This window comes from Erigeron canadensis, chromosome 6, assembly GCF_010389155.1.
Source record: "Erigeron canadensis isolate Cc75 chromosome 6, C_canadensis_v1, whole genome shotgun sequence".
Taxonomy (NCBI): Eukaryota; Viridiplantae; Streptophyta; class Magnoliopsida; order Asterales; family Asteraceae; genus Erigeron; species Erigeron canadensis.
Genome location: NC_057766.1, coordinates 12681272 through 12694414, shown reverse-complemented (window position 1 = coordinate 12694414; position 13143 = coordinate 12681272). Strand labels below are relative to the sequence as shown.

General features: G+C 37.3%; 1 protein-coding gene and 1 pseudogene across 1 annotated transcript; one reads left to right on the top strand and one right to left on the bottom strand.

Annotated features, from left to right (window-relative positions):
• Positions 1-13143, top strand: part of LOC122604319 — a 101221-nt pseudogene that overhangs the window by 28135 nt on the left and 59943 nt on the right.
• LOC122603844 lies at positions 975-4771 on the bottom strand. Its single transcript, XM_043776667.1, has 2 exons — positions 4665-4771; positions 975-4533 (listed from the first exon to the last, which is right to left on the bottom strand). The coding sequence occupies exon 2, from the start codon at positions 4511-4513 to the stop codon at positions 1160-1162; it is 3354 nt and encodes a 1117-aa protein (XP_043632602.1). The 5' UTR covers positions 4514-4533; positions 4665-4771; the 3' UTR covers positions 975-1159.

Below are 13143 nucleotides of genomic sequence, written 5' to 3'. Positions count from 1 at the left end.
TTCATAAGATTTTAAAAATTTTCTATAGGTTTTTAACATTTTGCCCATTTTAAATTTATTTTTCATAAGTTTTCTAAGTTTGGCCCCTTTGGAATTTTTTCCTGGTACCGCCTCTGACAGCAACAACAATCAAATCAATTCGAACAACAGCAATCGAATTAAACCAATTGGATCTCACAAACCAACTTGGCTCTTATACCACTTGTTAGGAACAACCTTAGCTTTAGCACAGCGGAAGCAATTAAACAAGAAGATGAAACAGAAAATATATATAAATGAGACACGAGACTTAACATGGTTCGGCCCTAGTGGGGGGCCTAATCCACCGGCTGCGAACTAGGAATCTTTATTGATGCTTTGAACCATAAGATTTACAATTACATATGAGGGGTATATATAGGGGGACAGCTAGGGTTTCTTGCTTGTTGACCAAGGAACCCTATTTGGGCTTCCTAATCAATAAAAAGAACCAGAAGGCCCATAAGGCCTTCACAGACCCAACAGTAATGTTACTTGGTATTTTGTTTTCCAAAAGTATGATGCCGGTTTTTCTAGGACTGCTTTTCTACAGCAGCTGAAAATATAAAAATATACTCTTGAGGAGAACAAAAAGGAAATGATGAAAAAAATGTCATATTTCATAGAACAAACTGGATTTTAAACTACAGATCTTTCAGTCATATTGCATCCCAAAAAACTTGTATTGTAAACCTGGAAGTGAAGATCATTGACATATATGATCGAGGAGGCAAATATTAAACACATAACACCCTTCAAACACAGTGTTGCACTGACAAGTAGGAAAACTTAATAAGAGCAAAATCATGAAAACGTTTGACTAATGCCCAATGGAGGGTGCCAAAAACACTCATGAGCAATGAACATAGTAAACTAGATCTTTACTGCCATGTATGAGTATCATCTTGATCACACAACTAAAGAGTATTGTTCAACCAAAATACTACACTAAGGACTAAGTATAATTTCAAATGAACCAATTGCAAATGACTAAGTACACTTTCAAAAAAGTGGCTAAAAAGCTAACATCAAGCAAATTTGAACATTCAGAAAAAATTTACAACAATAGTTAGATATCTAGTGAAAGAGAAACCATATCTTACCAAATGTCTAACAAGAAAAGCTTCAAGAGCAATGACATTTAGCTTGCATCCATTGGGTCTTGTAATAATGGAAGGGGCAAAGGTTTATATGAGACTAACGGGGTATAGTTGAGCTCATAATTTACATCAATCGATCCAAAAATGTTGAATTTTTCAGCACTACTATGAGCTATTTCTGCATCACAACATTTTTTGAACACCACTCTTGCACGGCCGCCCTCCTTATCAACTTCCGTCTCTGATTCCATCAATGGCCCAAATCGTCTAAACATTTTATTTAAATTATTTTCTGAAGGAAAATAAATACCCTCTGCAAACTTCAATACAATCTCTGTAGCCAAATTTTCCCGCCTCCTTTTTTCAGCTTCCCGTTCTTCCTTCACTTTTACAGTTTCCTGAATACTACTAACACATTTTTTATTTGACCCTCGACTCTTTTTTGCTGGTTTATCTAGTTCATATGCCACAACCTGATACTCTAAACCTCCATTTTGATGATCTTGCAATGACTGGTCTTCAGAAGGGTTTTGGATGATCCTGTCTGTCCAATAAGAATCATTAATATCATCAAAAACAAATTCATATTCTTCAGGATCATTCGCACTGGATTCTTTTGCTTTACTACCACCGACTTCAAGTTCATCATTCTCGATGGATGCTTTCCTTTCACTACCACTGGCTTCAACTTCTTCGGGATCCTTTTCTGTGGATGCTTTTCTTTTTCTACCAGTGAGTGGACTTTGACTGGTTGAGACTTTCTTTAGAGACTTGCTAAAAACAGCTGATCTACGATCATAAAAAAAGGGGATTATGGTATGCAAAAAGGTGTGTTCCTTCATAGGATCTTGAGCAGTTACGTGCAGCTGCAATAGCATCTCAGCTATAGATGCTTCTTTTTGAGGGATTTCAAAAGTCTGCAAAGAAACATCAGACCCGACTAATTGGTCAGCATCTTGAACATCTTGATACGCCTTCAATGGTGGTCCTGTCAGCTGGATTGCTACTCTTTGAATCATTTCACCAATTTTGAATGATGGTTTTGGAGTTGAAATTGGAGCAGTGGATACTTTATCAGGACGGCGATTTGGTCTTTTCACAGAACCATTAGAGATGATATCACGAGCCTTCCGCTTTTTGTAGTTAGATGAAGAAACTGGTTTACTGGTGTCATTGTCGCCATGTCCAGATTCTGGTGCCTCATCTGTTACATCTGATAAACTTAAGTCCTTATTTGGGTATGCAGTTTCAATCAGAATGTTCTGAAATTTATCAGCATTGCTTTTAACTTGTTCACCTGCTTCACGTGGAGCATCTTCTAACATATCTTCATAAACCCGAAATTCAGAAGGCTCCTGATACCCCTTATAACGACCATATGATGATAACTGAGCCTTAGCGATTGCAAGATCCAATTTATCACCTTCATGTGGGAACTGCGCCAGTGATCTCACATAGTCCACTAGTTTATGGGGCTCAAAAGAACTCACACTGGCAGATTCATCTGAACCATGTCTTACAGCTGCTTTTTTTCTAACTCCTCCATTTTCAATGATTTGACATTGAATCTTCTTATAGATGTCCTGAGGCACACAGGAGCATGCAAGCCCTAACTCTACTCGTCTGGTGACCTCTTCCAAAGCACATTCGACTGCATTTTTAAACGATTCTAAATTGGTTTGCTTCTCTATTTGAGAAAAGTTAGCCCGAAATGGCTTTAGGACGGCTGAATCATTCCAAGCAAAACTATGATCTCCAAAATAAGCTACCAAGAAGCAATTTTTTTTATGATACTTCATGGCCTTCTGAGATGCACCAGAAGGATCAACTATCTGCCCGGGCCACCATGGATGGCTCCTTACTTTACCCCACACCAAATCAGAAACACAAAACTCACCTTCGTTTTTAGGTGGCTGGAAATAACGTGATTGATGGAATGAAAAAGAGCTTACATTAAGAGAAGGCTCGGTAACCTTCTGCTCTTCTTCTTGCACCGGTTCCCCATCTTCATCTGAATCGGTCTCGATCTCTAAATTTTCATCTCCCAAGATAGGTGGTATAATCCCATCCATTCCCTCGTATACTGGAACCTCCACATTCGCACGACGCCCATACACTATTGGTTCTCGAGACTCGAGGTTTTCCTCTTCATGTCCAGTTAGAACTGGTTCAGTAGAAGGTTCAGGAAGTACCTGTTCCACATCAACTTCTGATTGTGCATTACTCTTGAGGTCTTGTTCTTTTCCAAGGGCACCACCTATTACAGTAACCCTTGGAATTTCATCATTCCAACCCAATACTTCATCAATGTCCACCCCTACATCATCTCCTTTCTCCATGTCAGGATCTTCATATAAAAATTCTGGATGTTGGACCACATCTGCATTAAATGTTTCCCCGTTGACTTCCTCTTGACCAAGATTAACTGTTTTCAACGATTCTGGAACCTCAGACGAATCTAAAGCCTCATCTCCTTTTCCAGTTTTCTGATTTAAAACGCCCTTTCCATAAGCTACTTGTTGAACATATTCAGTCGATTTTTCCATAATCTCCCCGTCTTTAATCAAACCCTTTTCTGTTTCCTCTTTGGCTACCATTTGAGGCTCTCCTGTTGAAGATTCAACAGCCAGATTAGAGTTATTTGACTCAACTTCACTTTTGATATTTTGAGATTCCTCTGTTATAATTTCACTTTTTGGATGAAGAATTCCACTTTTGCTCAATGTGTCAACTTCAACTCGCTCATCCAGATTTTCAGTGCGTACATTGAAGTCACCATCACCTGTTGCTGAACTAACCACCTCAGTCAATAAAGTAGCATTATCAGGACCAACCAAAGTTGGATCCACAAGAACATCACGTTGAGCTTCATCTATGCTGGCTATACCATTGTCTACAACGACTACATCAACGTCCTCAGAACCAGGATCCATTGTGGCCGAGGGTTCTGAAATCTTTGATGAATCTAACCCTTCATTACCTTTACCAATTTTCTCGTTGACCACATCAACATTCTCGGAACCAGCATCCATTGTGCTTGGTAATGCTGAAATCTTCAACCCTCTTTCAATCAACTCCTTACCATTCATCACGCCAACATCACCGCCAACAATCCCTTTATCTTTTTCAAAACCTAGAACCTTAATTTCACCCAAACCCACATCTTCTTTCGTTACCATATCACGAGCCTCCGTTTTTTTCATCCCCTTACTCTCAGAATCATTTCCCAAATTACCCGGTACACACCCATGATCATCCACCACATCATCACAACCGATAACATCCACCATCACATCCAAAACCCCCACGGTTTCAGTCACAACTTGATCAACAATAACACTAGATTTAGACTTTTCAACAGCTATAGGCAACACCCCATCCTCGTGTTCTTTCATACTTCACACAATTTACAAACCTAAAGTAAAAAACAAACTACTACCCATTAATTATTATACATACATATTCTCCACATTAAAACAAAAAAAAACCCTAAAATATAAAAACACAAGTATATCAAAAAACACATACATACAAACAAACATGTACCTTATTTTGTAGATGTTTAACAAAGTTGGTCTGTCGGGGGTGAGAGATTCTACACAAAGTGTGGGATGGCTGATTATTATTCGATTTTTGGACCTTGCGTTGTGTTTTTAGATTTGACGAAGTAAACTCTGGTCCCCAAATTTTATAAATCTATCTATATACTGAGTTTTAATCTTAACTAGAAAATTTTGGACCCACCTTGCGGGGTGTCAATTCCTTTGTTGAAACGGTTCGTTATTTTAGTATATATGTCGTGAATTTTCGACCGCTTAAATTTAAAAGTATGCAAGAAACCAAAACGTAACCCGTACTAAAAACCCGAACGGGAAGTGATATAACAAAAATATCAATATATTAATTCAGAATTCAAGCGGGTGCGATATAGCAAAATGCAATTAATGGTACGGGGTGTATCACAATAAGATTGAATGACAGATAAAAAGTGTGAAAAAAACAAAAGAAGTAACCCGTAATAAAAAATCCGAAAAAGAAAAACAAAACTAAAAAAATATAAGACAAAAAAAGCGTAACAAATAGCGAAAATAGAAATAACAAAGGAAAAATAAAAAATTGAGTAAAAGTTTCCAATATATTAATTGAGAACACAAAAGCCAAAAAATTATGATGAACACAAAAAAGAACCCAAACGTGATCCAAAATGGCAAAATCTAAATAATGATGTGGGGTATACGATTAACCAATAGAAAGAAAAAATAAAAGCAAAAAAACTATGTAATAAACAACAAAAACTGAAAGAAAAATAACCTTAACGGAATCCGATATAGCAAAATCCGAAAAAACGCGGGGTATAGGTGGACCAATATAAAGAAAACATAAAAGCAAAAAAAAACTATGTAAGAAACCAAGAAAAACCGAAAGAAAAATAACCTTAACAGAATCCGATATGGCAAAATCTAGGAAAAAACACGGGGTACAGGTAGACCAATAGAACAACGCCACGTGGCACGTGACACTGTTCATTAGGAATCTATAAGAAATGTGTGATGTGTCACTTTATAACCAATGTCACGTGTCAAGTTTTAATAAGCATGATTACTATTGATAACAATGCCAAAAAAAAAAACGAAAAAAAAACTCCAAACGGGATCCGTAATGTCAGAATCTAAATAGTGACGCGGGGTATATGATGAACTAATAAAAGAGATCATATAAGGGAAAAAAAAAGGTATAAAAAAAGCAAGAAAAACCGAAAAGATAAAAAACCTTAAAGAAGATAGAAATAACAAAGGAAAAATAAAATGTTGAGTAAAAGTTTTCAATATATTAATTGAGAACATAAAAGCCAAAAATAGATACATATGGATACACATGTATAGATACAAAAAATCTATGGAGAGAGAGTTCCGTTGGTATGGGTTCCGCCGTTGATGGTGGTCGGAGATGGTTCCCTATTCAGAGATGGTCGTCGCCGGATATGAAAGAAAAAAAGATGGTGTGTGTGACTATGTGTTGTAGTTGTGTGGGCGAACGAAGAGAATGTGTCAGGCTGTATTTTTCCTTTTAGGAAAAGACCAAAACACCCTTCCGTGTCTATTTTCTTACTGAGGATAATATTAAATCTGGACCATAGATCTCATTGATCCAATGGCCACAATTGAATCCCTCATATGCACTTAAAAGATTGTGTGCAAATGAATATACTTCCTTATAATGAAAAGTCTGGGGGACAAAGTTAACTGGCCAAAAACTATACCTAGAAATTTTTATACTAAAATAAGTAGATGGTGTGTTTTTCATGGAATTTTTAGCCATGAAACTAAAGAATGTGTAACATTTAATTATGAACTATGGAGATTAATACATGAAGGTTTGTTAGATCAAATACTTCCTAACAAAAATTAGAAATTGACTAAAAAGTGATTTCTGAAATTAAAACAAGTTGGCACATTATAATCCTAACATGAACCATTAACATGTGTTTTGTCTTGATATTCTTGTGCCGGATCATCAACATTTAGGATCTTAACGAATAGAGATCACAAGCTATTACCCTAGGTACAAATCCTGAGTCAAGACAATTTCTCCTAAGTCTAAATCCTACAAACGGATTACAGTGGATTAATCTAATATCTCAATCCTAGGTTGAAGGGATCACCTTCTCGAACAACGAGGTAAACATTATACCACTTTCGCCCGGGTCGCACGTCATAAAAAATTCTTGATTGTGGGTAGTGTTTCGGTCAAATATTACCTAAGATAATTTTAGAAAAGATTTTAGACAACTTAAGAACCGAAGATTTGTAAGTGGGGTTTGGTGTTCAAGGATCTTCAATAAAAAAGGAAAGTTTTCTTAACAAAAATTACTAAACTATGAGTTTATGTTTAAAAAGAATTTTAAGAAGATCTTTGAGATAGAAATACTTCGAGTAATTAAGAAAACGGTTGAAGATAACTAAGTAATGCAGATTAAAACTAATGCGATAAAGAAAATGCGGTAAAGAATAATAACACCAGAATTTTGTTGACGAGGAAAAAACCCTTGATTCAGTTTAGTGATCTTAGGTAAAAAACCCTGGGAGGATTCAATCGATCCTTCCTTAGTTCTTTTATTATTATTTTGGTTGATTATAATACAACGAGAATGAGAGTGGATTGATCGAGCTAATGAAAATAAGAATGTAGTGATTAAGTATATATGAATACAAGTGTGAGTAGATATCTAACTTCGATCAATCACCCCTTATTTATAATGCAAAAATCTATATAATTCCCCAAAATATCCGGGATCTTCTGTGTGAACCTTGTCAACGTGTTGAATTTGTAAAATTGACGTTGAGTCTTCTTTGACACGTTTATTCTTCAAGTCAGTTGTGATATTCTCGGGATTGCTTGTTTACTCTTTCGTCAAATAGCTGTTGACATATTTTTGACCATTGGAGATGTCTTATATATCCTGGATCTTGATGTTGAACTCAGGATCCTGCATAGTACAAAAAGTATTATCGTGTACAAAAGAAACTTATGTTAGCAATGTCCTTGGCCAAGATCCTAATTATAGAAAATCTGACCCCAAACAATTGTCCCCAAATTTATAATTTGACTTTATGCTAAGCACATATAAATTTCTTAATCGTCTTCTAGAAGAATCTCATCTAGTTTTGTAACTAGAGTCATGATCGTATCTCCCATTAATTTAATAATCAAGGGGGCGCGTTGCAGATGTCATACCCCGTTGTAGCGGAAATACAGGTTTAACAAACTAATTGCGTACTAACCATAGGCTAATAGAAATTACATCCATTTGATACCAAATACAATTCTAATACAAGTACAATCGTTCAAATGTGGACCCCAGAATACGGATACAAGTCATCCATATATGGAATTGGGCCCACCTAATACAAGATAAATATTTGGACCGTCTAGTACAATTAGAACTAAGAATATAATAGTCCTCCAATGTCTAACGCTAATTATACTTCCAAAGTCAAAAGAATGGCCCTATAATGCCAAGATGATCCAAGACTTATTATTGGTTACCTGAAAAACATAAAATTTGAGAGGATCAACTATCGAAATAGTTGGTGAGTTTATAGTGTGTTTGACCAAAGTTTAGTCGTCATTGAGAATACACAATGACATGTAGTTATTTAAGACAAGACAGCCGAGAGCAAAATCCGACAATATATAATGACAGTCCAGACCTAAGTCCGACAATATGACTAATATGCCTCGCACAGGATTTCCCGTCTAAAGTGGGGTGCGGACCAGAACCATGACAGTCAGGAACAAAATCTGACAAGACAACCATTAAAATCTCATAATGGTAATAACTACATAAGGGGAACATTTTAGTCTGTCAAAGACATAAACATTTAGTCAGCCGACAACATGGCAAGTCTAAGTCACATAGAACAAAATTTCATAAGACATGTATACACATTTTTAGACAGCCGTCGACATGGCAAAACATAAGGCAAATAATTTAAGTAGCCAAATCACATGACATAGACAAAGACAAATCATTTATAAAGTAGTCGTGTATACAACAGTACATGCTTTTCAAGCCCAAAGTAAAAAGGAAAAAGGGCGCCATAAACTCACCTTAGCGGTCAAAGAGCTAAAAGTATGAGTAGTCCGAGAAAATGAGCAGTCTAGTCCCCACGTCTATCCAAAACCTAGGATATGAGTACCAATGGTGAGGATCAAATCTCACGATGACAAGTATCGTACGTACAACTACTTAGCTATCGATCTTAGAATGCCACGATCAAGTGTGATTTAATGTTCAATATATATTTGACTCAAGTTACTAACGTCATTGACATTGTCATTGCCAAGTGTCCATAATATACACCTTACTAGTTAGTCTATATCATAACTCAAGTTTATCTTTTGTCCCTAAATTTGGATGGAAAATCAAAGTGTTTAAATGTGTGTTTTAACAAGTTTGATACTCTTTTTATGATGATATAAGACTAGTAAATAAGTGTTGGATCATTAGAAGTCGACCGATAACCGAACGAAAATGCTAAGGGAGGACAGGGGATTGGCGGACGATCTGCCGGATGATCCGCCGGATGATGTGATGAACACGGATCATCCGTCAGTTCATCAACATCGTCCGCAGATTACGAAAAACAAGAAAACAGGTAAAAATGCAGTTTTCGACCATTTTCGCCAAACCAAACCATTTTCAATTCCTTTCTTTTCCATAAGTACCAACAGGTTCAATAATCTGGAAACAATACCATTTCGCTAACCATTTCACAAATCCAATACTTTTGATTTCCAAAACCTAATTCTAATCAATTTCATTTATCCAACAAAAAAACCAAAACCCATCTCATATTCAAAGACTATAATTTCTAATTACCAAGAACTGATACAATACTAAGATTGAATAAATTCAAATCAAAGTTTAGTAGAAAAAGGGTAACTTACCAAAACTTGAAGTTTTCTTGAAATAATCTTGAAGAAGATGAAGTGATGATTCTCAAATTATTATTGAAGTTGATTATTTCCTTTAATTAATCCTTGCCAAAGCTGATTTTTGATGATGATTCGATAGAGATATTGAGAGGTTTAGAGTGTTTTGTGAGTTGTGTGTGTGTTTTTGTGGTGGTGTGCGTCGACCAGGAGGAAAGAAAAGGAGGGAAGGGTTGGGTGTTTTACTCCCTGCCTTACAAAATATTTCGGCCCATGTGGCCATAACTTGGTATTTTTAACCCTTAATTTGGTAAAATGCTTACGATTAAATACCGTATGACTGAAAGGTTATAATTTAAAGTAAAGGTATTTTCCCTCGTCTCATATTAATTAAGACAAGACAATAAAGCTTCGACAAACTAAACTTTAAAAATGTTAAGTCTAGACAGTCTATTTTTTTTGTACAAGACATAACCTTTAAATATTTATTTAAAGTTATATTTAAGACTCGGCATTCGTCTAGATAGCTAATAGTCTACGTTATCAGGATACGTCTAATTGAACTACATTAAATGTTCAATTATCTAATAATTCTCACGTCTATAATTCTCCAAATTAGACGAAATTATAATAATGATCGAGATTAGGACTAACCCGTCGTTAATAAATTTCGAGTTGTCACAACATCCCCGACTTCTAAGGATTTCGTCCGGAAATCAAGTTTTGCTCAGTAAAAAGATGAGGATACTTATCCTTCATATAGTCCTCACGTTCCCAAGTCGAATCAGGTCCATGTTTCGAGTTCCAACGAACCTTGACCAACTTGATGCGACTACGTCTAAGTTGTTTGAGCTGTTGATCTACAATTTCAACAGGTTCCTCAACGAATTGAAGAGAGTCATTCACTTGCAACTCTTCCACAGGTACAACCAATGTTTCATCAGTTAAACATTTCTTAAGATTCGATACATGAAATGTATGATGAACATGTTCTAGCTCTTGGCGTAAATCGAGCTTATATGCCACGGAACCAATCCTTTGAATAATTTCAAATGGTCCGATATATCGAGGACTAAGTTTCCCTCGCACGCCAAAACGGGCAGTGCCCTTCCAAGGTGACACTTTCAACATGACTTTATCTCCCACTTGAAACTCAAGTGTTTTTCTTCTACGATCTGCATAGCTCTTTTGGCGATCCTGAGCCGCCTTCAGTCGTGCTCTAATTTCAACAATTTGATCAGTAGTCTTCTGAACTAGTCCATATTTGTACAATCGACGTTCGCCAGCATCAAGCCAACAAACAGGAGATCTACATTTTTGTCCATACAAAGCCTCATAAGGTGCACATTTGATGCTAGTGTGATAGCTGTTATTATACGAAAAATTCAGCCAATGGCAAAAAGGTATCCCAGCTACCCTTGAAGTCAATGACACATGCCCGAAGCATGTCTTCCAACGTCTGGATGGTACGTTCACTTTGTCCGTCAGTTTGTGGATGGTAAGCCATACTCAAATGCAATTGAGTGCCTAGGGCGTCTTGAAAATATCTCCATGATTGTGAAGTGAAACGACCATCACGGTCAGAGATTATAGACAAAGGAACGCCATGAAGAGACACAATCTTTTCAATGTATAATTGAGACAATTTCCTTATCTTCTAACTCTCTCGAATTGGAATGAAATGAGCAGACTTCGTCAAACGATCGACGATGACCCAGATAGTATCATATCCTTTCAGGGTTCGAGGCAGCTTAGTAATAAAGTCCATAGTAATCTCTTCCCATTTCCAGTTAGGAATTTGGGGTTGTTGGAGCAGCCCAGAAGGCTTTTGGTGCTCCGCCTTGACCATTGAACAACTTAGACATTTTGAGACATAAGTGGCGATATCTCTTTTCATGCCAGGCCACCAATAAAAGTCCTTTAGTCCATGGTACATTTTGTCAACTCTAGGATGGATCGAATTCTTAGATCGATGACTCTCGTTCATTAAAAGTTCTCTAAGTATATTATACTTAGGAATCCACACTCTGCCCTTAACATGTCGGATTCCATCGCCATCCATTTCAAACAAATGTTCAGCATTCCACAATGCTTCTTTCTCGATACGCCCTGGCTGTAGGGCCTCGTTTTGATCGTCCAAGACTCTATCTCTTAAAGACGAGCCAAGATAAGAACTTGCTCTTTTTATGACAGATAGTGAAACTCTATCCTTTCGACTTAGCGCATCAGCAACAACATTTGCTTTGCCGGGATGATATTTGAGTTCACAGTCGTAGTCACTGAGTAATTCTACCCATCGCCGTTGTCTCATATTCAACATTTTCTAATCGAAGATATGCTGAAGACTTTTGTGATCCGTGAATACAGTACACTTGGTACTATACAGGTAATGCCTCCAAATCTTTAAGGCAAAAACAACCGCTCCAAGTTCAAGATCGTGGGTTGTATAGTTCTTTTCGTGGATTTTGAGCTGCCTAGAAGCGTAAGCAATGACCTTACCTTCCTGCAAAAGTACACATCCCATGCCCTGATGTGAGGCGTCACAGTATACCACGAAATTTTCAATGCCATTCGGTAATGCTAGAATAGGAGCATTACATAGCCTGTCCTTTAATGTCTGAAATGCCTTTTCTTGGGCATCCTGCCAAATAAATTCCTTAGTCTTCTGAGTTAACAGGGTCAATGGTTGAGCAACCTTTGAGAAATTCTCAATAAATCTCCTGTAATAGCCCGCCAGTCCAAGAAATTGACGAATTTCTGTCGAAGTCTTAGGGGCTTCCCACTTCTTTATTGTCTCGACCTTAGATGGATCCACGTGGATTCCATCTGCATTCACTACATGACCCAAGAAGTGTACTTCCCTAATCCAGAATTCACATTTTGAGAACTTTGTGTACAGTTCTTGATCCTTGAGCAGTTGCAGAATGGTCCTCAGATGACCTTCATGCTCGTCTTTAGTTTTCGAGTAGATCAGTATGTCATCAATGAACACGATGACAAACTTGTCTAGATATGGTCGACATACTCTATTCATTAAGTCCATGAACACAGCAGGTGCATTGGTTAAACCAAATGGCATAACCAAAAACTCATAATGTCCATAACGAATTCTGAAGGCTGTTTTTGGAATGTGCATCTCTCTGACTCTGAGTTGATGATACCCAGATCTGAGATCGACTTGGAAAAGTGTGATGCACCTTCCAGTTGGTCGAACAAGTCGTCAATACAAGGTAATGGGTACCTGTTCTTGACGGTCAACTTGTTCAATTCTCTATAGTCAATACACATGCGCATGGAGCCGTCTTTCTTTTTCACAAATAGGATTGGAGCTCCCCAGGGTGATGAACTTGGATGGATTAGTCCATTTGCTAACAACTCTTGAAGTTGTTCGGACAATTCTTGCATTTCTGACGGCGCAAGGCGATAGGGTGCCTTGGCCACGGGTGCAGCTCCAAGGACTAAGTCTATTCCAAACTCGACTGGTCTGTGAGGTGGAAGTCTAGTCAAATCTTCGGGAAACACCTCCGGAAAATCTTTAACTATTGGAATATCTTGAATGTCTTTACCCTCTGGCTTCCTTTCGACCACT